The sequence below is a fragment of the Phialemonium atrogriseum genome, assembly GCF_030411735.1.
Source record: "Phialemonium atrogriseum strain 8032-3 unplaced genomic scaffold QBC33scaffold_1, whole genome shotgun sequence".
Taxonomy (NCBI): Eukaryota; Fungi; Ascomycota; class Sordariomycetes; order Cephalothecales; family Cephalothecaceae; genus Phialemonium; species Phialemonium atrogriseum.
In genome coordinates this window covers 266,027-290,766 of record NW_026848138.1, presented here as the reverse complement: position 1 = coordinate 290,766, position 24,740 = coordinate 266,027, and the positions used below count along the sequence as shown (strand labels likewise).

Genomic DNA, 24,740 nt, shown 5'->3' with positions numbered 1-24,740 from the left:
TGCAGGACAGCCATCAGCAAGTTACCTGGATTTAGGTATGTACAGAAACCAATATTGGACCCCAATTATAACCAGCAGGGCATTCTAGCATATTCAACGATCTAGATTCCGCCATCCAGATTCCCCAAGGGCTCATCATCTCGTGGGTTGGAAAAGATGCAAGTCCCGCCACTATTTATATCCTCCCTGACCAGCACTCTTGGCTTGGGGAATGGCTTCAGCAGTAGGGCTGACCGCTGAAATGCCTATTTTCGGCAGCTGAGAGCCGCACGAATGCCTCAAACGTCATGGGCAAAACTGAGGACAATTCCCGTTCTTGACCTCGTAATTTCCGGCGAGGTTGTTGGAACCAATCACGCCAGCCTTCCATTGGCTGCCTCACAGGACGCCCAAGGCAGAAAATGCGCCACCATGCAACGGCCAGGAGGCCAGCCAATGGGCGGTGCTCAGCCGCTGCTAATCGAATCTAGCGATGCATCTCGCTAGGGGTGTATGACATCGCTCAGCCTGACATGATCATCAGTGGGTATGTTTTCTCCCACGGGCGGCGGGGGTTGGCGCACCAGCTGGCTGCCTGGCTGGACGGTGGTTCGCCAGAATTGAGGCAGCTGGGGGACTGAGGGTGTATACCTACCTAGATAATCTGTCCAAGGATGAGACTACAAGTAAATAATGCATCTCACCCCCCCCCACCACGCCTCTCTCTTCCAGGCATGTAAGCACGAACCCCCAATCCCGAAGGCTGCCGCTCCGTACTCGGCCTCCCACACCAAGACCACCTAGAGACCAGCTCGGTGAGCCAAAGTCGTTAACCGGAAGGCGCAGTAGCCCCCGCCTGAGCGATGCAGCCAACCGCATTCACGGGCCGACAGGCCTCCCTCCTGAAGGACTCGCACAATGTGCAACGGCATAATAAGGGACGCTGCGAACCCCGTACTCCCGGAATCCCTTCAGCCCAGGCAGGACAGATCGACCTTCAGGGGGCGGCCGACCCGGACAACAAAGAAGTTGAGGTCCAGCTGCCCCCCGAAAGGATCGATTCCATCGACAGCTACACCGAGTCCCACTACTCCCATTCCTCCCATTCCTCCAACTCGTCCCACTCCACTGCCAGCTCCGCAAGTTTCCCGCTCTCCCGCACCTGCAGTTTTGCTACCTCTGTCTCTCATCCCGACTCGGATGACGACGCAGCGAACCAGCAGCGTCGTCAGCTTCATCAGCGTCACTACAGCCTCCCAGCTCACAGCCTCCCAACTCGCAGCTTCCCAACTCGCAGCTTCCCAACTCGCAGCTTCCCGGTTCGAACACTGTCACAAGCCCACGCCAATTACGTCCAAGATATGGACGTATCTACCCGAAAGGGCTCTGTATCTGCGAAGATGTCGTCGAGCCATAGCCTTCCGGTGGAAGAGGCCTCAGTTTGGTCGGCGCCCAGCACGCCGCAACCGTCGTCGGTGCCGAGCTCCCCAAGCGGTCGGACAACGCCGGGAAGGGCGACGGGCAAGCCGGAAGAGACAGGAGCAATGGCCAGCTTGCCAGAATGCGCGCCCAACCAATCCCCATGTTGCCACTTGCCCAAAGCTGTCTGGGACGGCAACAATGTCACTTGCGACGCACAGGCACCCAAGGAGAGCACGAGGGACTCGGAAGAATGCCAGTCGGCCGAAGGGACGGCCACGCCCAATAGCTCCAGCTCGTCGAGCGGCCAAGAGACGCCACCGAGGCAGTGGCCGGGAGACAGGCTGACCGAAGAGGTGTGCGACACCCTCCTCAGAGACGCGTTCGGGGTTGAACTCCAGGATCTTCCCGCGCACATGGCTGTCGAGGCATGGGAACCTGTAAACATATGCCTGGAGCAGTTGTCGAACCTGCTGGGTGCAAACAAATCCCTTGGCTTCTCGCTGCCCATCCGAGTGGCAGCACAAGACCAACCTTGCGGATCCAAGGGTGGGTCTGATTACCCACAGGGCAATGGTCAAGGGCGCGGCAATGGTCTAGATAGGGGCCGGAAGCGCCCGAAGCCGCCATCTCACCCTAGGCGCATCGACGACGGTGACAACGGTGGCGATGGCGACGACGGCAATGATGACTCGGATGACGAGCAGAGTCCGGGAAAGGGGTCGGGAAGAAAAAAGCCAAAGGTCGATGAGCCACCAGATCAGCAGCTGAGTTGCCCATACCGAAAGAGGAACGCTCTCCGGTTCAATATCAGGGATCACATGCCTTGTGCGACTGCCTCGTTCATTGATATTCCCGCTGTCAAGTAGGTCCCGACTAGATATCGCTCCACCTCGTTGAACTCATCTGACAACCTACCTTGCTCAGGCGCCATGTAAGGCTTCATCACAGACGTGGGTTGACCATCCACGGGTGCCCTCGATGCAACAAGGATTTGAAGACGAAGGATGCCCTGAGGGCACACCTCAAGGCCGAGTCATACAACATGTGCCACGTTGTGCCGGACAGGCCGTGCGACGACCCAGAGGATGGCATCACGGACACGATCGAGGGGATGCTCAACGGGCGCAAATTGCACACTAAGATCGACAACTGGCATGGACTCTGGAAGGCACTATTCCCGAATGATAGCGACAACAAGGTTCCATCTCCAGGTAAGTACACACACGCACCCACGCGCACACAAACATGAGTTAGTAGCCGAGAAGCTAACGTCGGCCGATTCAAACCAGAGTTCCTACCCCCCGTGGAGCTCCCCGAAATCAGGTGGGAATTCGACAACGCAGCCGACGACCTGCGCCGCCGCGTCGAGACCGAGGCCCAAGCCATCCCCGACCTCAGCCACGAAGCCCAATGCCACACGGCCGCGCAGTTGCAGGCCGCCCTCTGCGGACACGTCAGCCTGGTCCTCCAGAACTGCCAACTCCACGTCGCCTTTGCGCCCCGCAGGCGCCATCGCCAACAGCACCACGACAGTACCAGCCCCGGCACCGGCTCCTCTGGCCAGGCGGTTGGCCCGCACCACCCCTTTCCCCCCTCGACACCCCGCCGCATCGCGCCCGGGGCGCCGCTACACGCCTGGCCGGCTAGTGTCGGGAGCAGTCTGTCGTCGTTGTCGAGCGCGGCGTCGTCGTACGTCACCACGCCCTCAGAACCCCAGCAGCAGCAGCAGCAGCAGCAACAGCAACAGCAACAGCACCAGCTCTCTCAAAACCAGTTGCAACAACAGCAGCAGCACCACCACCACGGCCAGCAGCCATACCTCCAGCTCCACCCGCAGTACCGACAACACCAGAACCAGCTGCTGCCGCCGAGCTCGTACCCCGCCGCCGCGGCCGCCGACGGCGCCCCGGAGAAGCGGCCCAAGGGGCCGCCGTGTCGGGACTCGGGTGTCGTGCTGGAGCCTGAGGATAGCGTGACGGGGAGCTACTTGGAGTTGATTAATGATGGGGACTTTAGCGATGGGGACGGGTTTAAGTTTACGGAGTTCCATTGATTGACGGGCGTCGGGTCTGTCTGCTGTGGCTGGAGTCGGGTATACATGTATATTTAGGCGTTGGGTACTGCTTAGGTTCAACTGGGCTGTGCCATAGGGAACTTGCTTCTTGGCTTGCGGCGTTCTGGTTTGGGCTCTTGTCCCCCGGAGCCTGCCTCCCCGGATCCTGCCTGGTCACAGTTCGTATATTCACGCATGCGAGTAGGGGGATGCATGTAGTATCCCACTCGCAAGCATACAGCTGCATCATGTTCTATGGGGATATTATACTTTTGTTCTGCAACACCATTGCGAGGTCGTATCAATCCCATGAGCTCGTCTTCAGGTTGGGTAAAGCCAAGTAGGCAGAGTTCCAAGGGGTATTTTCCATAAGCGATCTTCGGGAGGGCTACGCTGGCTAGTCTTGATGTTGTGTGGGTTTGTCGGTGGTGCAGTAAGCCTGGGGCGAGCGGCTGGAAGGAGTTGCACCCAGCTCGCTGGGGTGGGGTATGATGATGTCTGGTACACCTGGTGGGGGATTGGCTGGGTCCAGCTCGGGCTTGGTGCCGTGGTAGCGGCGCTGGCGTGGAGGTATTTCTGGGGGGTGTTTATGGTCTGGGCGCCGACGTTGTTGTTGCGTATCTTGTGGTTGTCCCGACGCTTCACGGCTTCGTTTTGTTTCTTGTTCTGGGCTCACTGACTGCTTTCGTCGTCGTATCAAGAATGTCGTTCATCATGACCTGGGTATACGCAAACAAGAAGCTTACTTACCCGTCGAGACGAGGCTCTTCCGGCTCCTCAGCATCATCGGAAACTTCTTCCTCATGGCCGGGGAGAGGTGACGCGCCACCACTGACCGGACATCCAGCCGTGGCGGAGGGTGCTGGTTGACCCTCCCATCTCGTCGACGGCGTCGTCTTCTAGACCAATTCAAAGGTGATTGAGCAGGAGGCTCCCCAGACCATCGTCCAGGTTGCACGCGTTCGATGATTTGCTTGCCTGTTCTTTTTCGGCTCCTAATTCTAGGTCAGATCCACTTCACTTTAGCGCGCAGTGTTACTAGATGGGTATGGTCTTTGGAAAAGGCGTACGGGATTGCGGCTCAGGAGTAATTTAGGTACTGCTAGAGGGAGTCGGAAGCTCTTGAAGAAGGCAAGAGCCTGGAATACGCACGCGTAGATTAGAAGAGAGCCCCATGACAATCAATCCCGTACCTAGGTATCCGGGCAGAGTGGGCGCCGAGCCAGCTAGAGGTTCGAAGATCCCGAGGTACGAAGGTACGAGGCTTCTTTTCATGCCAAACCTACCTCCATTCGCATTCTATATCCGGGTTGGGCAGTACGCCATGTTGGCATCCTCCTCCATCAGATCGGTCGATTCGTATGACTGCAATATAACTACATTTTTTCTCGTCTAGCCAGTAATGACGATCAAGTCCGGAGATCACCACTTCGCCGATATCATAGCCCGTCTGCTAGGTCCCGTCCCCTTCCGCTTTTGCTCTGGCCCAACACACTCGCTTCGCAAAATGCGAAATAATGACCAAACACCTAGTAGATGTTTGATTCGTAGATGGGTAGAGTAAGGTACAAGGTAGTTATATTCCAGCCCAGTGCCACGTGGAAGTCTCGTAAGATATCTTGAGAAGATTCGACAGACGACGGAGCAAGAAAAGAACTCGACCATCCTCTTTCAGCCACTCGATCAAGACCTAGAATAATGTAACATCGCGGCGTCTGGCGGCAAGGGTCGATCACAGCCACCGGCCTCTCCGATCTTCATTGTTGATCGACAATGTTCGTAGTGTTGGACGTTTCGCTTTGGGAGGCCGCAACATGGTTTCAGATTCTAGCTATATATATTTCCTTCTTCGTCCATCCGTTCCTAATATCCCAGGCGCGCCTGCTTCCATGTATCCCAGTTCTCTCCTCACGCCCCGTACCTACCACCTGCGCTCGTAGGATTGGCCCCCTTTCAACCGGGCGAGCTTGATGCCATGGTATCTGGGAACCGTTCTCTGTTTCGTTTACCTCTCTTACTTCCACCCCCTTCTTGATGTTTCGATGTGTTGAAATTCGTGGTGTAGTTTGATCTTTTCCCTGCGCTTTCTCTTGAATAATTAGGCTTCTGCTGTCAACTGTTGAGGAGGAATATCGATTACCTATTATCCATGAGTATGACGGGGCCTGACTTCAAGCAGTAGCCCCTGATCTGCCGGTAGTTACCCTTGGGTAGGACGATCGTGCCCCGTCCTCGCCGAATACTAGCTGAGTGCCGAGTAGACAACAGCAGCAAAGTTGCCATCATCTTCGCTGATTCCCAGCGGAGTTCTCTTTAAGCAACTGCTCCCCTTCCCCATCTCTCAGCCTTGTAATAGAGTGTCCCTCTCGAGCCCGAGTCTTGGAGAAGCCACGCAGGGGGATCCACCTCAAATCCTCGCTCGCCCCTGATATAGCTCTCGTTGCCTCCCTGTGTGCAAGTGTTGGTCTTGCCACAATAATGGGTCTGCAAACATCCACACTGGCGCCAGTTCGAGGAGTACAGCTGCCATCTGGCTTAGACCAGAGCTTGTCACTCGGTCCCAGTTCAAGCCATGGTCGGGCTGCGGAGCGTGTAAGTCGCCAGGCAACAGGAAGTGGTCGATGATGCCGTGTATCGTCTTGGGCTCCCGTTGGAGTTGTTTCGCCTGTTTCTTGGGACTCGACTGGGCAGCCCTCGATTTCGGTTCAGGGGCCTCGCTCTTCAGGGGCTCCATCCCCTTTCTTTGTTTACCATTGCCACGCTACGCAACGCAAGAACAAGGACAGGATGGGTTTGCAGAGGATACTATATTGTCCATGCCTGGGGTCCAGGGCATGCAGAACTTTGCAGAAACGGGGTTGTAGGTCAAAGCCGGCCGCCCTGCCGTCCTCGATTACCAATAACCACCACGCACAGCCGCATCGTCAGTCCTGAGCCCCATTGATCAAGCCGCCAACGCGGCCTGTGCCTTCCTACGAATTCCAAGATTCGCTACGTTTTTTGATTTCTGTTTTCCTATAAAAACCCCTCCAACTTCCTGGCTTCTTCCTCTTTTCTTCTCCTCTCCTCCGTCCAGCTTTTCTACGGGTTCAACTCCCGCCCTTCTTCAGAACCCTTCTCAGAAAAGCACCTCCCCTCGCCCTCTCTCTCTCCTCTCTGCCGCCGACCATGTGTCGGATGATCCTTCGCCGCCACTGCCCCGGCTGCGGGATGTTGGTTGGCACCGACGTCCTGCCCGACGACTATGGGCACGCGAGTGCTCCTGCCGTCTGCCGCGATGCGATCGTGGCAAGTTGGGCGCTCGGTGGTGGGGGAAACCCCTTGGAGTACCGTTGTATCAACCGCCTGTGCCGATACAACCTCGGTCTGGTGGCTGTCGACCTGGCGACGATCCAGGAACGTTACGGCGCGCGCGGCTTGGTATGTACCCCTTTGACATCAAAAATCCCCAAAACATGTTGCTGGTAAGGTTTGAAGACGCGTACTCATGACATTCAAGGATGCCGATTTCAGCGACTTTGTCGCTGTTGACCTGGGCCATATGGCCGAAGAGACGATGCCCGCTGAGGGCAGCACCCAAGTCGGTTCGCCGACTCATCTCCCCGCTCAGGTAAGTCACCATGCTGACACTTGTCGGTATCCAGCCCAGCTAATCAGTCATCCGCCAGGGGGATGTGTACCTCGCCGACCCCGCGGCGCCAGAAGCGGCTCACATGCCGGCTCACTTGGTAAGTCACAAAAAAAAAGTGAGACGGCCGTGAGGTGAGGACACCAAGCTGACGGCACCACAGAACTTTGGTGCTCACCAGCACCACCACCACCATTTTGTCGGCCCTCCCGCGCCTGACCAGATTCCCGTGCCGGCCCAGATTCCCGTGCCCGACCAGATTCCCGTGCCGCCCCAGTTCGCCGCTGCTGCCGCGGCTGCTGCGACCCAGACGAGGAGGAGGGTGAGTCAAGACGGCCCGCGAGGAGATGAAGACTGTCCCAGCTAACACGTTTCTTGCAGCTCAAGTGGGGAAAAGAGGATGACGCCATCCTCAGAGACGGGCGGAATGCGGTCCCGCCCATGACGCACGAGAACATCGCGAGGGTAAGGGTGATCCCATCTCATGGTAGACAAACTGAAGCTAACCTGACGCACCACAGCTGATGAACGGGAGGCACACCAAGGCGGCGTGCGAGAGCCGCTGGGTTGTGCTCAGGGTGGCGGATGAGAAGAAGAAGAAGGAGGAGCAGGATCGTCTGGATCGTCAGGATCCTCCACCGCTCTGACCTCTTGACCAGGCGTGATCTCGGGACCTGAGAGTTCTTGCTATTGCTTGAGCTCTCGGTGTCTCGATGATCCCGGGTCAAACTCCTGGGCTTGGGTGTGCTCTCAGACCTGAGATGTTCTCGCTATTGCCTGAGCTCTCGGTGTCCTGATTGACCACCCACACCTGGGACCGCTCACCGGTGGATGGTTTCCTCGCTTGGTTTCTTCTCTCGGTTTCTCTCCTCTTTCCTTTCCTCTTTCCTTACATACCCAAGGTGGTCTCGGTTTCGGTTCAGGCGCACGTTTCTTTAGATAGAGAACCTCCCTCGGTCCCCAGCTAGTCTCGGGGTGCCCACGGATTGTATTTCTCGTCGAACTTGCTTCATCCGTTAGCTGAGGCACGGAGTTGCGGAACAATAACAAGGCCTGGTAAACCGACAAAGTATATTTCGTGCGTGCTATTTCTGACGCGTAGAATTACCATCGTCGTGGGACTTCCCTTTCGCAGTCTGCCATGTGAACACCGCGGCGATGTCCTATGTTGTCCATTCCCAAATCCCGGCGCGATGGCCGTATTATCATGATACCATAACTCCAATTTAGCAAAGAGCAAGACACTATAATCGTATGTAGACGTCCAAACAATCGATCCTCCACTCGCGCTTTCCGAGCAAACTCCGCAACCACTCGATACCAAGTCCAGTCCATTCGGCCCTGGCCCCCGTGAGGCGATCCGAGAGAATGCCCGCCAACGCCCCGGCGGTAGTGTTCACCATCTCAGCAACCGCCACCGACACGGTCGCGTTCAGGTCGTCCGGCCTCGTCATGTTCGCCGCACCGTCCCCGCTCGTGGACATGGGGACATAGTCGTGGCTGCCGAGGGGCCGCGGGAGGAACCAGTTACTGCCAAAGTCGAAGAAGCATCGGTCGGACCAGTTGCATGAGGTCAGGAAGAGGATGAGCAGGAGGAACGAGCAGTAGACGCACGGCCGGTTGAGGAAGTAGGTGCAGACGAAGAACAAGAATATGAAGGCGGGGGAGGCGTTGGTCGGAATGAAAAGCAGGGGGAGCCAGCTGCGAGAGGAGGGGTGGTCAGTATGGTATGGTCCCGGAGATGTACGATATGGAGACTTTACGAACCTGCGGAGGCAGAACATGCTGGCAACTGGGGGAAGAGACCAGTATATCTAGAGAGCCTCGCGAGACTCTTGGAAATACGAGAGGGGATTTGTTGGCGACAGCGTCGACAGCGTTGGCTACCTTGACGACGTCTCCGGAGAGTGACGTGTGGGCAGTCAACCCCACGTTGCGATGTGTCGATGCCCGAGGAGGGAGAGCGGGCACGCGACGATTATCGACCTCTATCAACGTGCCCGATATACAGGAAGAGAGCAATGCTGGGGATTAACTGATGATTGAAACGGAGATGCAGACAATATATTGTTGAAGTCCTTCGGCTCGAGGCTGAGGCAGGCTGGTAAACAAGCGCTGATGAATCATGAGAGCAGAGGTGGGCCAAGACACCACTTCAAAATTGACTTTGTCATATACTTTGAGGCTCTGGATAAGGCTGATTGCCACCAGCGATTGGCAGAGTGGGCACAGAACGTGCGCTAAGACATGTTTCACACGGACTGATTTCGGTGCCTTCGCTCACTGGTACCAATAGTGAATAGGCCTGGATAACACTGTGGTCTAAATACCCCACGCAAGAAGGTGCACGCACCAGGCGGTCAGTAGTGGCAGGTAGCTTGCAGCCCAACCACGTAAAATAAATTTCCAGAGCTTGACCAAACACAAGGCACTCCTCCAAACAACCAAGCCTTCACAAATCACATCTCCCATCTCGCATCTCGCATCTCGTCTGCGCGTGGCCCTTTTTTGTTGTTGTTGAAGTTCTTCATTTGCTGTAGCAAGGAGAATTGAAGCAACGCAAATTTGTGCTGCATCTGCAAGAGCTTTGACATTTTTCTGTCGCCCCTCACATCTCCCCGATTCGAAACTTCACCGATCCAATCTTTCCCAATCTTTCCCGGCCTGACAGTCTCTTCTCGATTGAGTCTGCCGATTGGGCACTAGCCTGCCTTTGTGGCTCAACTCGGAAAAAAAGAAAAGCATGTCACGCTTTAATATCCCGGGCACTGATGGCACTGGCGGGGCGGGTGCTATGGGGCACGATGCGGAAGCCATGAACCACGGGGCGGGTGCTATCGAGCCAAGTTCCAACTTTGAATCACTGCTGGCCCAGCTGCGTGGTCAATCTGGTGCTGAGTCTCCTGGCCCTGAGCCTCCCACCCACTTCAACTCTTACCATGGACACCCAGGCAGCCAGTCATTCTACAGTGATCCAGCTGCAGATTCTCCGGCAATGGGCAGCTCCTTCCATTCCGCCATGGACATGTCGGCGTTCGCATACCCCCCTGCTGCTCCTACCCCTCCAGTCCAGAGTATGGGCCATCCCCATGGGCCCTCGGGCTTGTCTAGCACTGGTGGCATGAATCGTGGTCCGGGAAATGATCGCAAGTCGCATCTGCTCCATCTCCTAAAGTTTAGTGGACAGGAAGGTCAGGCGACTCAGCAGGTGCCTTCCAAGCCTACTTCACGAGAGCCATCGTCAGGATATCACCCCACTCAAGTCTCCCAGCCTGTGATCCACGCCCCAGCTCCGGCAGCTCAGGACCCCTCTGGCCTGCTCGCTGCCCTTATCAAGGGAAATCTCCACACCGAACCGGCAAAACCAGAGCCATCGAGCCAAACCTGGAATACGGCATCCCCATCTTCCGGCACTCAGCAGTATCTCCTCAATCTTCTGAACCGCCCGAAACCTAGCCAGACCGACGCGTCTGCCGAGCCTTCGCACCCAAAGAACGAGTCTGCCAACGCCCAAGCAGGCGGTGGACCCGCCGAAGCGACTCCGGTTTCCGCCATCGCGTCGAGATCTTCGCACCATTCCGAGTCGAAATACCACGACTCACCGCCCGTCAAATTCGAATCGTCGCCTCTGTCGCAGCAAGGTTCAACGGCTTCGAAGCCGAGCATTTTCGGATACACTAATCCATTCGAGAACCTGTCAGCTACTTCACCTCTGAATCGAACTGCCAAATCCTCGACTACGCAGGCAGCCTCGAGTTCTGCTCAGGATAAGTTTGACCCCGCTGATACTACTATCACGTTTTTCGGGTCTACCGATTACGTGCTGCCCGTTCCCCCTTCAGAGCAGAAGCGCCCCGCCCCGGAGCGTAGCCCGCACGAGAGCCCTCAGCACATCAGGCGCAAGACTGAGCAAACCCCCTCGCCCCTTTCTCACCGTTCCGTCAACCGCACCCCTGCCACCTCAGATTCGCGTTCCGGCGTCCGAGGTGTGGAGGGCAAGACCAAGGACACTGTTGCTGAGGCTATCAGCAGCATCGCCCAGAAAGTGGACAGTGAGGCCCAAGAGGCTCTCGCCCGCGCTGAAGAGGAACAAGGTCAGGCCGAGATTGCCAAGGAGCTCGATGATCTGCTCAACGCCAAATCCGACGAGCAGTTCGACGAGTCTGCGCACGGCGCTGCTCAGGCCATCAAGAAGGAATTGGACAAGGACGATAACAAGGGTGCTCTCGAAACCACCCTTTCCCCGCACGTCGTCAAGGTCGTGAGGGAGATCGTCGACGACACCGCTCAGGAATCTCAGGCTCCAGTCGCTGATAGCTGGGAGAGTGCCGAGGCTGACCAGATTGTTGTCATTGAAGAGAACTCGACCCCCGTCGAGGTCATCAACTTCCCAATGAAGCCCTGGATCTCCATCTCCCTCCAGGGAGATACCGAGCGCGCCCGTCCCATTTTCCGGGATGAATCGACTCTGGACATCGCTCGGTTGAAGAAGGAATTCGACCAGATCGATCGTAACCTGGTCGCCGCGTCTGAGAACTACATCGCCTACGGCATGTCCAAGAACGGGGGCTTGCGAGTCATCCGACAGGACGACGGCGTGGATGCCAAGCTCTTCACCGAGACCCATGATCGCATCTTCAACGTCGCCATGACTTGTACTCCTGCGGATCAGAATGTGACTCCGAAGGAAGCCATTCTCGGCACCGGCGTGAGTGGTGCTGTTTACTGGCTCCTCGTCAAGGACGGTGGCAAGGATCACCTTGACGATGCTCACCCGGAACAGTACGGGTTCGTCCTGCCTCCCGTCTCGAACCAGGAGGGCGACACCCCCGGCGGTGTGCTCAAGACCAGAGCTCGAACTTCGTCCACCAACCCCGAGTACTTCGCCGTTGGCCGTGGAAAGTCGATCAACATCATCTGGCCGTCTTTCATCCTCGAGAAGAATATCTTCAAGCCCGGCCATGATCGCGTTGTGGACACGGAGAAGCTTTTCAAGCAGTGCTCGCTGAAGATCAATACCGGTAAGGCCGGTAAGGATTTCACCTTCAGCCAGGACGACACGACCGTTGTCTCGCTCGATAAGTCTGGCCGCGTCAAGTTCTGGGACGTCCGCGACCTGACTGCGGCCGCCGAGGGTTCAGATCCCCGGAACCCCATGCCTGCCCACACGGCCGTCGAGGTCAAGGAGCCCTTGATGACCTTGACCACGACGCCCGATGGCGAGAAGGCCTGGCCGACGTCGGTTCTCCTGTTGGACAAGCTCCGACCCTACCAGAAGCGTACGGCCCTGCGCTATATGATCGTGGGAATGAAACAGAACCACACTCTCCAGCTCTGGGATCTTGCGCTGGGCAAGGCCGTGCAGGAGTTCAACCTGCCGCACAGCAACGAGTCGGATGCTGTCTGCAGCGTCATGTACAATCCTGCCACGGGAATGATCGCCATCGGCCATCCGACCCGCAACTCGATCTACTTCTTGCATCTTTCGGCGCCGAAGTACAGTCTCAAGAACGTCTCGCAGGTCGAGCTCATCCAGCGGCTCGTCAACCAGGACACGTCGATCCCTCAGCCCGAGTCCACGGCCGTGGTTAGCGGCATGCGCGAGTTCTCGTTCGCCCCGAAGGGCATCCTGCGGAGCCTTGACATTCTCCAGACTCCGACCACGACGTCTACCACGGACGACGATGAGCCAACCCTCTTTGAGCTGTACGCTATGCACTCTAAGGGCGTGACATGCCTCTTCATCAAGAGGTCCGAGCTCGGCTGGAGCAAGGACAACAAAATCAGCGCTCCGGTTGACTCTAGCCAGGTTGCCTCTATCACCATCGCCAAACTTTCGTCGTCGCAGGCTATAGAGTCGCCGCATACCAATGCTGTGGTGGATTCGGCTGTCTCTCAGGTCCGCCTCGCCACGCGCAGCAACCTCAAGGACGCGATTCTGAAGACGCCGTCCTCCCAAGGCGATGAGAGAAAGGGCCCCGAGTCTGCGACCCCGGCTAGACTCTCTGGCGACCGGAATGAAGAGGAAACCCCTGTCCCACAGCCCGAGAAGTCGGAGAAGAAGGGCCGAAAGAAGAAGGCCGCCGCCGCCGCCGCCGCCGCTGCTGCTGCGGCCGCGGCAGCCGCAGCCACCGCAGATCGTGAGTTCGTGGTCTCAAACGGCATTGCCAACAGCCAGGCCGCCCAGGGCAAGCCCCCAACTTCCAAGGCGACGACTCGTGTTGTCGAGCCTACTCTTTCCGCATCGACCACTGTCTCCCCCGAAGCATTTGAGGCGCTCGTCAAGAACATGGAATTCCGCCTCGGCCTCAATATGTCGAACCGGCTGGATACTTCACTTGCCGAGCTGGTCAACCAGCTCAATGAGCAGCAGAATGTCCGTGAGGGCAATTTCATGGCGATCCAGGAAACCCTGCTCCATGTCATCTCGGACGTGCTCAACAAGAACACCGAGGCCGTCCTCAAGCACGTCATCCAGGAGCAGTACGATACGTTGCGAGAGAGGCTCGACGAGACGGAGAAGTCGACCCGGGAAATGGTCGCCAAGTTGGTTGGCGAGGCAGTCGACAAGTTGGCTAGAGAGGCCGTCGACAAGATGGGCGACAAGGTGGCCGACAAAGTGGCCGACAAGATCATCGCGGATCATCAATCCCTCCAGCGGGAGACTCTGCAGATCTTGCCCGACATCATTGGCCATGCTCTCCAGAAGCCCGAGACCGTGAAGTCCATTGCCGACAGGGTTACTCAGAGCATCAACTCCCACATCGTCGACAGCGTTACCAAGACTCTGAACAACAACGTCGTCCCAGCCTTGACTAATAGAACCGTCCAGGCTGTGCAGAATGTTGGCAGCGACGTCAACCGCCTCCACGAGCAGATTGCCCACTTGGAGCGACGGCACCACGGTGACCAGTCCAAGATTGATCAGCTCATTGCGCAGACCACCCACTTGTCGACCATGATCTCGACCATGGCTGCCTCACAATCTCAGATCCAGAAGGAGTTCATTGCTCTCAAGCAGCAGATGCGGGATCGGGAGCCTCAAGCCCACGACTCCCCCGCTCACGGCCATGTGCGTTCGCAAGGCAGCGTTGGCTCGCACAACTTCGCCGGCCATCCGGCGCGGGACCTTGCCACGTACGGCCAGCAGCAGGGATCTTCTAGCCAGGAGCAGCCGCAGCTCATCTACCCGAACCCCAACCGCGAGAGCCGCGAGCTCGAGCAAGCCATCCAGACCATCGAAAGTCTGATGGAGAGCGGCAACTACGATGAAGCCATGATGCGCTGGCTCCAGAGCGGAAACAAGGAGGAAGAGATCTTCAAGCAGGTCATTGTCAAGTACAATCCGACCTTCATCGCCGATCTGCAGCCCCTGCTGCTCCTCTCTGTGGGTGCCACCGTCTCGGCCGATCTGGACGGTCCGGACGTGGCCCAGAAGCTGGCCATGACCGAGGTGGTGATCTACTCGTTCAACCGCATGGTTAACAACCTGGTAAGTCTTCGCTCGCATTGAAAGTCCCGTCCATAACGCAGGTGATGGATTGCTAACAGACAAACAGGATGACCAAGTTCGGGAAGTGACTCCCAAGATCATGGGCCTCCTGAAGACTCGCATCGAGCACCTCTTCGTGCGCATCAGCCGCATCGCCCCGAACGACCCGACTCTCAAGAGCCTCACCAACATGGCCAACGTCGCTGGCCGCATCAACGACATCGCTCGCTCCGGCGGCGTTCCCGATGCCAACTACTAAAGGCCGACGGCCCTTTTTGCTCTACAAGACTTGCTATTTCGACACGGACGCTCTTGCGATATACCCCGGTGTCTTCTCACGATGCATGCATGCCTCAATTCACGTTCTTGCGATGTTTTGCATTTGCACTGGTCCATGGCAACGGCTCCCTGGGTGGCTGCCGCACCTCTTCATATGACAGACATGATGGTTTTTGTAATTTTTTATCTCTGGTTTGACCCCATCATAGGGGGCGGCCGCGGATGTCTTTGGTTCGCACACATTTGGTTCCAGTTTCTTGATGATTTTTTTTTGACGTTTTCTTCTTCTCATCCCGGACGAGGTGTCAGGCGACTACTGCCCTGCTAGCACCTACCTAGTTGATACCCGACCGGATCTCGCACTCGCACCTGGCCACCTTGGTTGGCAGGTTTTTTGATGGAAAAGGTTGATTTTGGGAGCCTCCGCAGAGGGGGCTTGGCTCGTGTGTGCCTTGTTCTTTACTAATCGCATTGGGAAACTGGGCATTGAATGCCTCATAATTGGGCGCCCCTCCACGAAAACAATGCCAATATGTGGGAAACCTGTACGACTAGATACCTGATAGATCAATCAATGACCTCTGGGATTTTTTCCTCCCATCATCGGGCCACCCCTCGCTGCAAAGTGCATGTTTCGTGAGATTTGAGTCAGGGCCAGGCAGGCAACTCACGAGACCTTCTCCAGCGGACAGGCCCGGGCTGAGTCGAGGCACGAGGGTTAATTAGCGGCACGAGGGCTAACTTAACGGCGGTGACGGCTGTGGCTTTCCCTAGCCTGCTTAGGTAAGGGTGTCTTACCCTTTCTTTCAGTAATTAGTAGCGAACTAACGGGATGATGATTGATGATGAAGGCGGCCGATGAAGGCAATCAGCCCCCGGCTATGTTTAGTGCGTGGTGCGTAGGGGGGTACGTACCTTCCTTTGCGGGCGGTCCAATCGCGCTTGATCTGCCGCCGGGTTCCAGAACGGCCCCCGGCCGCCACATCGTACGATTTCAACGTCATGGCTGCGAAAGCGTCAGGCGTGAAACCTGCAGGGATGTTGGCGGCTTTGTGGTTGGCTCGTTTCTGCACCAATATTTTTATCTGTTCTTTTTTAGGTTTTTAGGTCGCACACGACATCGGACATGGTTGTTTTGATTTTGGAGAGCTGTCAGCGTATTGATTTATTTGCTGTGACGATTGATGATGAAGCTGTTTTCATCGTCGCTCTCGATTTCAGCTTTTTTTTTTTTGTCTTGTTCATAGGTTCGCTCTTGCCCCCTTTCTAGGTAGTTTTCTTGGGGTGGGGTTTGAGGGTGGGGTGCGTATCCTTGTTGCGTGGGGACTGGGAGCGTCAACTTGCATCAGGCCCCATTTTGCTGGGGTATGGTTGGCTAGCCTGGGTACCAAACACCACGAAGGACCCTGAAAAAGATGGGTTTAGTGCTGTGGCATCGAAATCGCCTTTCCGACAGGGAACAGGATCGAATTCTCTACACCGCACAAAAAAAGCACGCCATTTCCCCCGTTTTATTTTTATTTTTATTTTTATATTTCTTTTTTTCTGATTGACGACAGGGCGGCGGAGTCTTGGGGGTGGAGACCCGACCGAGAACTGGGAACATGGCTGACGGCCGGCGCTCCTGCTCCGCCTGATGACGGGCGTGTGGTGCAAGTTAGTGGCAGAAGCCGAGAGAAGTCGGAATATCGAAAAGTCTAGACCGTTCGGCGCCGGTCAGAAGCAAGGCAAAACCAAGAATTGCTGAAGAAAAAGTGGTGCGATTGCCTATGGGAGCGAGGCTAGCGGAAAGTTGGAAATGTTGGTCGGGGAGGCCCTTAGAAACCCGGCATTTTGTTGCTTCTTTTACACTTTTTCCTCGTGTCTTTGTCTTAAAAAAAAATATTGCCTGCATTTGGTATCACCGACGGATGCGTTTTCCTAAATTCCCATAATCACCTGGCACACACCCCCCCGGAATCGTGGAAATTATGAGCGCTCTGCTGGAAAGGGTGAGGAGATCCGGACCAAGTTTGCCGTTCGTGCTAAACTGGGATTGACGGATGACGGCTAATGCGTGCCTAACGCAAAGGGTCTGTCTTGGCAACTGGAGTACTGCGTAGTAGGGACGTAACGAAGCTACAACTCCTTTGCAGAGGAGGCGTCCCCATCTAGGTAGAGATACTGCGGATTGTCCTTCGCTCTGCCCCGCGGGGGTTCATGAATCGCGAGGTTGGCACAGCCCTGCAGGCAGAAACTCGATTCAACCAGATCCCGTAGATGCGAGATTAGACACGAGGTAGGTACCTGGCTAAGGCATATTGGAACCGCTAGAAGCCAATCCAGGGGCCGTAAGGTGACATGACGGGTTCTGGAATGCTCACTAGGTAGATATTTTACCTTTTGTCAGCGGCGGTTACGAGAGCTAGTCGGTGGTATACTAGGACTTATTAATCATTGATTAATACCCCGGATATGCAGGTACTTTGCTATCTCTGGAAGCCGTCCCCTTGCCAATTTTCCTAGGTGGGTTCAGGCTTTTCGCCCTATGACGTTACTGGCGCGCCACCCGCACCGGCGGCCGCGCGCGTGGCGCTCGATATTGTTGGTCGGTGTCACCTTGGGATGGATGGGCTGAAGCGCCGCCTTCTTCCTTTCCGGCGCTCGCAGGTGTGCAGGTGCCCAGAGCCACCGCCTCTTCCCCAGGTTTTGCACTACCGAGTATTAGCGGTTCTGTTGTTGTCGAATTTCGCCTCCTGTTGCCTCCTGTTGCCTCCTGTTGCCTCTGTCCTCTGCTTACCGTATGCCTGACCCTGACATCATGTGTGTATGCAAATGCGTTCCGTTTCAGTCGCGGGCCCGCTAGACTACTACCCTCCGTGTCGGGTCTCACTCTGCCTCATTCTGTTCTGGACTCCCACCGCCTTCAGCCAGTGACGAGCGATGACGGAGTTGGGGAGATCAAAGTAAGGGAATAAGGTTCGATTGAGGCAAGAATCAGCAGCAGCCCCCGTTGGCTACAACGTACATCAGAAAAGCCGGTCGGCAATAGCTGGAGTGGGTTGAGCGACCGCACGTTAGAGGATGAGCGAGGTTCAGGTCCCATTTCTGACTGCAGATCATTTCATTCCCCTTCGCCCTACTCTCGGCCATTTCGCATAGGCTCCCACTCGACATCGACAATCCGTCATCTTTCGTCTTCCCACACACTTCGCCAATAGAACCTCACGATAACCCCCCTCTACGCATAATACAACCCCCCTCGCGGAAAAGAACAGCCCAGAAGCGGAGTGATTGACAACAGCCGAGAACAATAACCTTCGGCCCCCCGAACCAAACCAGCAGTCGCGAGCCAGATCTGCAAATCGACCCTGGAAGTCTTAGGTCAACATCAGCCTCGCTCGATACCTACCTGCCCTTCCTGCCCACCTTCTCCCCCTGACAGCAAGTCCCCCCACGACGATAACCAACCACCAACACATGAAGTTACCACTTCACTCAGTATTGTCTCTGTCGTGTGACACGCATCCAGCCTCCCATTCTCGAACTCAAGACTTCACCGGCACAGCAATATGACTTGCATATAACACTGAGAAGAACGACAACCCCAAGCAGAGCTCATGTCGTCATCTCCGGGAGTTCAATCCATGCTGCCGCCAGACTTGAGGAACAGCGACAAGATGTCATACTACACGATGAAGACGCCCGGACTGGCGCCGCCGGGACCGTCCTCACAGTCTTACTTAACCGCGAAAACGAATACGCCCTTGGCATCCCCGAGACTGCCCTACTCGGTCGGCCAGCCATGCCCACCAAAGTTGTCTCCAACCGCCGGCCGAGGAGCGGTGCAGTCTCCGAGTCCCAACTATTTCAGCCTTGCCGTCGAGCCCGCCCTAGACCCCCGCGATTCCTCTGCCATACCCCACGAGAACTGGAGCCCGGCCTCCTCGTCGGTGAAGCCCTTCGCCGCCGCACTCCCAAAACACCTTCCGATAGATGCGAACCCAGACTTCGAGGCCTTTAGGAGGCAGATTGACGCGAACCTGGGCCGGTCGGCTTTCAACCTTTCGGCTGGGAACTTTTCGAGTCTTAGCGGCAACCCGAATGCACCTTCGACGCCTGCTTCGGCACCTTCAGCAATACCACGTCCCCGGTTGCCGAGGTGGCACACACATGGCAGTGATGTCTTAGAGGGTCTGTCAGGCACCGGCACCGGCACCGGCACCGGCACCGGCAACAAGTCTGCCCTCACAAGTGCGCCTGCCGTCAAGATGGACGTCGACACACACAGCTTACATGATTCAGCATACGTATCCTCGGATTCGAAGCGCAACTCGGAGTCGTCGCTGGATCCGTCATCGTTCCTGAACATGGGTCAGTTTGAATCACCTGCCCAGATGGAATCTCCGTTCCCGGTGCCCGAACGCCGACGACAGGGTCTGTCCGCGTCCGCCGCGGTCCAAGACCGCCAACCGCACTTTTCGAGGACGCAGGGCAAACCGGACACATGGCCAGCACTGGCTTCTGCAGCGACTCAACGGCCAGCGGGGCGGGACGGCGACGCCGGCCCCTCGATGATGACGCCATCCCAATTAAAAGACCTTATCAGGGACGCGCCCGAGTCCGCGATCTTGATCCTAGATGTGAGAGTCTCGCCACAATACGCCCAGTCTCGCATCAGCGGGGCGCTCAATCTATGCATTCCGACGACGCTGCTTAAGCGAGCGACATTCAACCTGCAGAAGCTGCAACAGACCTTCCAGGGGGGTCGGGAACAGGAGAAGTTTGCCAAGTGGCGGGACACGACCCATCTCGTCGTCTATGATGCATCCTCATCCGATAAACGGGATGCCACCTCGGCCCTCAACATGCTGAAGAAGTTTGCAAATGAAGGGTACACGGGGTCCGCGAATATTCTTCGCGGCGGGTTTAAAGCTTTTGCTGCCTCTTATCCCGACCTTATCGACAGCAGCTCCAGCAGATCTCCCGCTACCCTCTCTCTAGGGTCTCATGCTAGCTCCAACGGCGGACTCCCAGTCCTGGCACCCGTCATTGGCGGCGTCATGCTGCCCGTCGCCGTCAACAACTCGAACCCGTTCTTCAGCAACATCAGGCAGAACCAGGACCTCGTAGACGGTGTAGGCCAGCTAGATATAGCCGTCCCCCCCAGACTCGATCCCGAGACCCTACCTCGATGGTTGAGGGATGCGGCTGAGAAGCCGGATCATGGCAAGAAGGTGTCGGACAGGTTTCTAGAGATCGAGTTAAGGGAGAAATCGAGGATGACAGATGCGTACTCGGTCTTCGTCCCCCCGGGCGTAACGACGGACGGCGCCCAGGAAACCAAGGTCCGGCTGTCTGGGATTGAGCAAGGGGACAAGAACAGGTACAAAGATATCTTGCCGTTCGAGCACGCGAGGGTCCACCTGGGAGGAAAGCCGGCCGGTGGCTGCGACTACGTAAATGCCAGCCATCTAAAGGCGAGCCGGAGCCACAAACGATACATTGCCACGCAGGGCCCGCTGCCGGCAACGTTTGAGGTAGGCCCTTCTTGTTCAACGACTCGGCAGTTGTGACCTATCTGCGTTTCCTTGCCTGCTAACTTACCGTCTGTACTTAGGATTTCTGGTCTGTCATATGGGACCAAGATGTCCGTGTCATTGTCATGCTCACGGCCGAGTCCGAGGGTGGCCAGCTCAAATGCCACCAGTACTGGAAAGACAGGGAGTTCGGCGCCTTGAAGCTGAGGTCCTTGTCTGAGAAGAAGGTATCTCTTGACCTCGACAAGCACCGGTCCGAGTCGATGGTAACTCCGGGCTCGAATGCCGCCCAGTTCCCGTTTTCGAGCAGCGCGTCCCATCACAGCTCCTTCTCGTGGAACACGACCCAGGCTGAGATGGGCCGCCGCCGTGCAAACACCACCACAACACTAGAGTCGAGCACCCCTACGCCGGCGCAGCCAAACTTGGGAGGAAGCGACAAGACCCCCGCGGACGAGACGCCGTACGTCATCATTCGGAAATTCGCCCTCAGTCATGCGGCCCATCCGTTCTCCCCCATGCGCGAAATCACTCAAATGCACTACCCTTCGTGGCCAGACTTTGGTGCGCCTGCAGAGCCCAGCCACCTCCTCGCCCTGGTCGAGCTGGCGAACGTCATGCAGAGGGCCGTCCTGCCAATCAATATTTCTGGGTCTATATCATCCGTATCGACATCAGGAGGGGGTGATGGGCAGGCAAACGGCAGCTGGCGCGAGGGAGGAGGCCCTAGGATGGTCAGTAGAGGGAACAGCGACGTCGTCCCGGTGCAGTGGCACGACGCGCCAGAGTCGAACGAGAACTCCCGGCCCATGCTGGTGCACTGCTCGGCCGGCTGCGGGCGGACTGGGGCGTTCTGCACCATCGACACCGTCATCGACATGCTCAAGAGGCAGCGCCTGCGGGCTGTCAAGAAAGCCAACAAGAAGGCGGCCGAGGGGGAGAAGCGGATCGCCGAGCAGATGATACGCGAGAACATACGGGAGAAGCGGCGGGCGCTCGGGAAGGGCTCCGACGACGGAGACGTGCCCATGGATCGGAAAGCTACGGCGGCGATGGCAGACGACGGGTGTGTCTCCCCCCTGGCCACGTTCCAAGAGCCTCCGCCCGACTGGCCCGGAGAGGTGTCGACGGGGCCCCCGACCGAGGACGAGGACGACGAGGGTATCGACCTGAGCTGGCTCGACGATGAGAGCGTGGACCTCATCGCGCGCACGGTCGAGGACTTCCGCGGCCAGAGGCTCAGTATGGTGCAGAGCCTGAGGCAGTTCGTCCTCTGCTACGAGGCCATGCTGGAGTGGGTCTGGCGAGTGCAGCAGCGCGGGTCCTCGTCCTCGTCCTCCACATCCTCATCCTCATCCTCCACGGCCGGGGGGGCATCTTCCCGCGGCGGCGGCAGGGCTAGGAGCGGGAGCTTGGCCATGTGAGGGGCGATCGGCGTCTTCTCCTTGCGCCCCCTTCCCCTTTCTCAACTGTCGTTGCTCTCCCCCCATTTTCCCCTCCTTTTATTTTTCGGTTCTGCATTCCTCGACAACGGGGACTTCAGTACCTACAGCCCACTCATACATAACGAAACATTACACTTACATGCGAGCGCAAACCCGACTTTGGCATTTCAGTCAGGCGAGGGGAACCCATACAGGAAGGAATCTCAGGCATTTGTCCAAGTCGCATCGGTCGGCGGAGTTTTTATTTTTTATTTCCATTTTGCATTTCGAATTTCCGCAGACGAAGAAGAGGAAGGAAGCACAATATGATGATGCCTACATGGGTAGTTGGTTCGATTCTTATTTTATTTTATTTTTTCTGCACTTGGGACAGGTGGATTTTATAAATGTACCCCACCATGTGCTCTGTTTAGAGGCGGGTTGGGGATAATGTTCTTGTATTATAGATGATGCATACCATACTACACACACTGACTTGGTGGGATTTTACTCGCAGGAGACGGCGTTCATGGGGGATAATGCATATATACTTACTTACATCGCAACGGAAGGACTAGGTAAGCAAAGCAAATATGCCAGGCCCGTGTTTGTTGTTTGCCTGGCTGTGTCCGTCTGAGCATGTATGTCTCTTAGTGCTGTCAGGTCCATTATTTTACAGTAAGAGATAGGGATGGAGGTAGGTAGGGATGGATGGGTGGATGAATGGATGGATCTAGAAGTGCCGTTTCGACCATGATTCCACCCGAGTCTATTACTGCCCATCTGCTGGAAATATTCCTATTGTTACAAGGCAATGCTACATTGTGTGTCGTGGCTAGTTTTCCAGCCCTCTCTCCCCGTCTGCCCTGGTCCCGGCTCTGTGACTGACAGGCATCCCTACTTCTCCTCCCTCCCAACGAGATTCCAGGTCCAGCGGACTGCAATGGGGGCACTCCCACCTTCTTTCCATTCTCCCTCCTTGCCCGGAAAACGAACAACACAACAAAAACTCCGTGCTCCCCCCCCCCAAGCAACAGCCAGGCAATTTAGCGCCACAGCTTCGCCAGGGAGACCTCCTTGTCGTCGTGCTTGTTGAGGATCTTGGCGGTGGCGAGCTCAAAGTCCTCCTGGGTGACATGGACGCGGCGCTCGCGCAGGGCGTACATACCGGCCTCGGTGCAGACGCCCTTGAGCTCGGCGCCGGAGCAGCCATTCATCTTCTCGGCGATCTTGTTGAGGTTGATGCCGCGGGTGAGGTTCATCTTGCGGCTGTGGATGCGGAGGATGTCGGCGCGGGCCTCGACGCTCGGCGGGGGAAACTCGATCTTGCGGTCGATGCGGCCGGGGCGCAGGAGGGCCGGGTCGAGGATGTCGAGCCGGTTGGTCGCCATGATGACCTTGATGTTCTTGGTCGGCTCGAAGCCGTCGAGCTGGTTGAGGAGCTCGAGCATCGTCCGCTGCACCTCGCTGTCGCCGCCGCTGGAGCCCTCGACGCGCGACGAGCCGATCGAGTCGATCTCGTCCATGAAGATGATGCTGGGCGCGTGCTCGCGCGCCATGACGAACAGCTCGCGCACCATCCGGCTGCCCTCGCCGATGTACTTTTGCACCAGCTCCGACCCGGACACCCGGATGAACTTGCAGTCGGTGTGGTGGGCCACCGCCCGCGCCAGGAGCGTCTTGCCTGTTCCGGGGGGGCCGTATAGGAGGACTCCCTTGGGCTGGGCGATGCCGAGGGACTCGAAGAGCTCGGGGTGCTTCAGCCCCAGCTCGATCACCTCCTTGATCTCCTTGATCTGCTGGTCTAGGCCGCCGATCATGTCGTAGGTGCTGTCGGGCACCTTCTCGACCATCATTAGCGAGACCAGCGGGTCGACCGACGACGGGAGCATCTTCTCAAGTTTGTACGAGTCCGAGAGCAGCGTCACCCGCTTGCCTACTGTGAGCTTCGTGCTGTCGACCGAGTCGGCTATGTCGACCACTGAAAAAACAGAAGGTTAGCGGTCAAAGAAGGATAGATCACCTCTCCCCACCCAAAAGGCGATATCCCCAGCATTTTTTGTGGTTGGCATACCGTATTTTCCTTCCGGATGTACCTTAACCAGAACCTTCTTGGTGCTCATGACCTTGACAACCTCCCCGACGTAGGACCCGGGCTGCTGCAGCAGGCCGAGCTCCTCTCTGAGTAACCGCACCCTCGAGTTGTAGTCATTCCGCTGCGCCTCGAGGCGGCGGAGGACGGCTTGACCCTTGAGGATCTCGAGCTGCATCGCCTCGATCTTGTTGTGGTAGTAGCTGTCGAGCGCCATCTTGGCTGGGGCTGCTCCTGGAGCTTGGGGGGCCGGAGGGCTTCGTTTTGCGGAGGGGTAAGGTGGTGGCGAAGGATGGACCTGCGGTTAATTTCGGGTATGACTATATGGGTTTGAGGTTCGGTGAGGATCTCAGGATGAAAGAGGGTTCGAATGAGGTTAGACGGTTGGGAAAATGTGGTTTGGAGCTTTTGGCTGAGGTCGTCCGCCACGCACGAGCTTTGACCAGAGGCAGCACTGGTCGACGCGGCGATGGGGAAAATTACCTAATCATATGGATCACGTGTTTTCCCACACCTGGCTTCACCTTGGCTCCCCGCTCACCGAGGCGGTGAACATCTCACTTACGTAGCTCCGATTTTCCGTGACTGCTAAAACCTACTTGAGTGCGGTTATCTGTTCTGTCCGTCGCAGACTGGGGTCCTCCATCCGTAAAGGGGACATGAATCATCCTGTCTTGTGCTGCAAGTAGCTTCCCTTAATTACGCCCCTTCGCCTTCTTGACCTGCCGATCGACGGATGCGTAGGTCGGCAACCCTCTTTACTCTTTTCCTAGTGAGTCTCCAAAGAGAAGACGTATAGCTCCCAGCTCAAATGCCATACAAAAGGTGAAAACTCGGGCGACGTCAACTAAA

At 56.8% G+C, this 24,740-nt stretch overlaps 7 protein-coding genes across 7 annotated transcripts; 5 read left to right on the top strand and 2 right to left on the bottom strand.

Moving 5' to 3' along the window:
* The first annotated feature begins 664 nt into the window (after positions 1-664).
* On the top strand, positions 665-3,657 carry QBC33DRAFT_1335 (uncharacterized protein). The gene is made up of 3 exons (XM_060422065.1): positions 665-2,263; positions 2,326-2,612; positions 2,691-3,657. Exons 1-3 carry the CDS (start codon positions 843-845, stop codon positions 3,452-3,454), a joined length of 2,472 nt encoding a protein of 823 aa, XP_060288396.1. The 5' UTR covers positions 665-842; the 3' UTR covers positions 3,455-3,657.
* Positions 3,658-3,697: 40 nt separating this feature from the next.
* Positions 3,698-4,567, top strand: QBC33DRAFT_520474 (uncharacterized protein). Its single transcript, XM_060426380.1, has 3 exons — positions 3,698-4,133; positions 4,205-4,449; positions 4,525-4,567. The coding sequence occupies exon 1, from the start codon at positions 3,861-3,863 to the stop codon at positions 4,131-4,133; it is 273 nt and encodes a 90-aa protein (XP_060288395.1). The 5' UTR covers positions 3,698-3,860; the 3' UTR covers positions 4,205-4,449; positions 4,525-4,567.
* Positions 4,568-6,622: 2,055 nt separating this feature from the next.
* Positions 6,623-7,729, top strand: QBC33DRAFT_553637 (uncharacterized protein; the record flags this gene model as incomplete). Its single annotated transcript, XM_060429432.1, has 6 exons — positions 6,623-6,874; positions 6,954-7,064; positions 7,123-7,182; positions 7,246-7,404; positions 7,464-7,547; positions 7,604-7,729. 6 exons carry the CDS (start codon positions 6,623-6,625, stop codon positions 7,727-7,729), a joined length of 792 nt encoding a protein of 263 aa, XP_060288394.1.
* A 204-nt stretch (positions 7,730-7,933) lies between these two features.
* On the bottom strand, positions 7,934-8,989 carry QBC33DRAFT_1248 (bladder cancer-related protein BC10-domain-containing protein). The gene is made up of 2 exons (XM_060422013.1): positions 8,850-8,989; positions 7,934-8,783 (listed from the first exon to the last, which is right to left on the bottom strand). Exons 1-2 carry the CDS (start codon positions 8,864-8,866, stop codon positions 8,327-8,329), a joined length of 474 nt encoding a protein of 157 aa, XP_060288393.1. The 5' UTR covers positions 8,867-8,989; the 3' UTR covers positions 7,934-8,326.
* Positions 8,990-9,730: 741 nt separating this feature from the next.
* QBC33DRAFT_1222 (uncharacterized protein) lies at positions 9,731-15,243 on the top strand. Its single transcript, XM_060421995.1, has 2 exons — positions 9,731-14,574; positions 14,642-15,243. The coding sequence occupies exons 1-2, from the start codon at positions 9,826-9,828 to the stop codon at positions 14,831-14,833; spliced, it is 4,941 nt and encodes a 1,646-aa protein (XP_060288392.1). The 5' UTR covers positions 9,731-9,825; the 3' UTR covers positions 14,834-15,243.
* A 3,284-nt stretch (positions 15,244-18,527) lies between these two features.
* On the top strand, positions 18,528-21,796 carry QBC33DRAFT_574853 (uncharacterized protein; the record flags this gene model as incomplete). Its single annotated transcript, XM_060430784.1, has 4 exons — positions 18,528-20,372; positions 20,453-20,664; positions 20,698-21,037; positions 21,089-21,796. The coding sequence occupies 4 exons, from the start codon at positions 18,528-18,530 to the stop codon at positions 21,794-21,796; spliced, it is 3,105 nt and encodes a 1,034-aa protein (XP_060288391.1).
* A 663-nt stretch (positions 21,797-22,459) lies between these two features.
* Positions 22,460-24,298, bottom strand: QBC33DRAFT_520457 (P-loop containing nucleoside triphosphate hydrolase protein). The gene is made up of 2 exons (XM_060426379.1): positions 23,871-24,298; positions 22,460-23,777 (listed from the first exon to the last, which is right to left on the bottom strand). The coding sequence occupies exons 1-2, from the start codon at positions 24,103-24,105 to the stop codon at positions 22,843-22,845; spliced, it is 1,170 nt and encodes a 389-aa protein (XP_060288390.1). The 5' UTR covers positions 24,106-24,298; the 3' UTR covers positions 22,460-22,842.
* Between the last annotated feature and the right edge of the window lie 442 nt (positions 24,299-24,740).

Coding starts and splice junctions, on each gene's coding strand:
- QBC33DRAFT_520457 (XM_060426379.1), bottom strand. CDS start 24,105: ATGGCGCTCGACAGCTACTACCACAACAAGATCGAGGCGATGCAGCTC. Junction 23,778..23,870: donor ACATCCGGAAGGAAAATACG/GTATGCCAACCA, acceptor CTGTTTTTTCAG/TGGTCGACATAGCCGACTCG.
- QBC33DRAFT_520474 (XM_060426380.1), top strand. CDS start 3,861: ATGTTGTGTGGGTTTGTCGGTGGTGCAGTAAGCCTGGGGCGAGCGGCT.
- QBC33DRAFT_1335 (XM_060422065.1), top strand. CDS start 843: ATGCAGCCAACCGCATTCACGGGCCGACAGGCCTCCCTCCTGAAGGAC. Junction 2,264..2,325: donor ATTGATATTCCCGCTGTCAA/GTAGGTCCCGAC, acceptor TACCTTGCTCAG/GCGCCATGTAAGGCTTCATC. Junction 2,613..2,690: donor CAACAAGGTTCCATCTCCAG/GTAAGTACACAC, acceptor GATTCAAACCAG/AGTTCCTACCCCCCGTGGAG.
- QBC33DRAFT_1222 (XM_060421995.1), top strand. CDS start 9,826: ATGTCACGCTTTAATATCCCGGGCACTGATGGCACTGGCGGGGCGGGT. Junction 14,575..14,641: donor ACCGCATGGTTAACAACCTG/GTAAGTCTTCGC, acceptor ACAGACAAACAG/GATGACCAAGTTCGGGAAGT.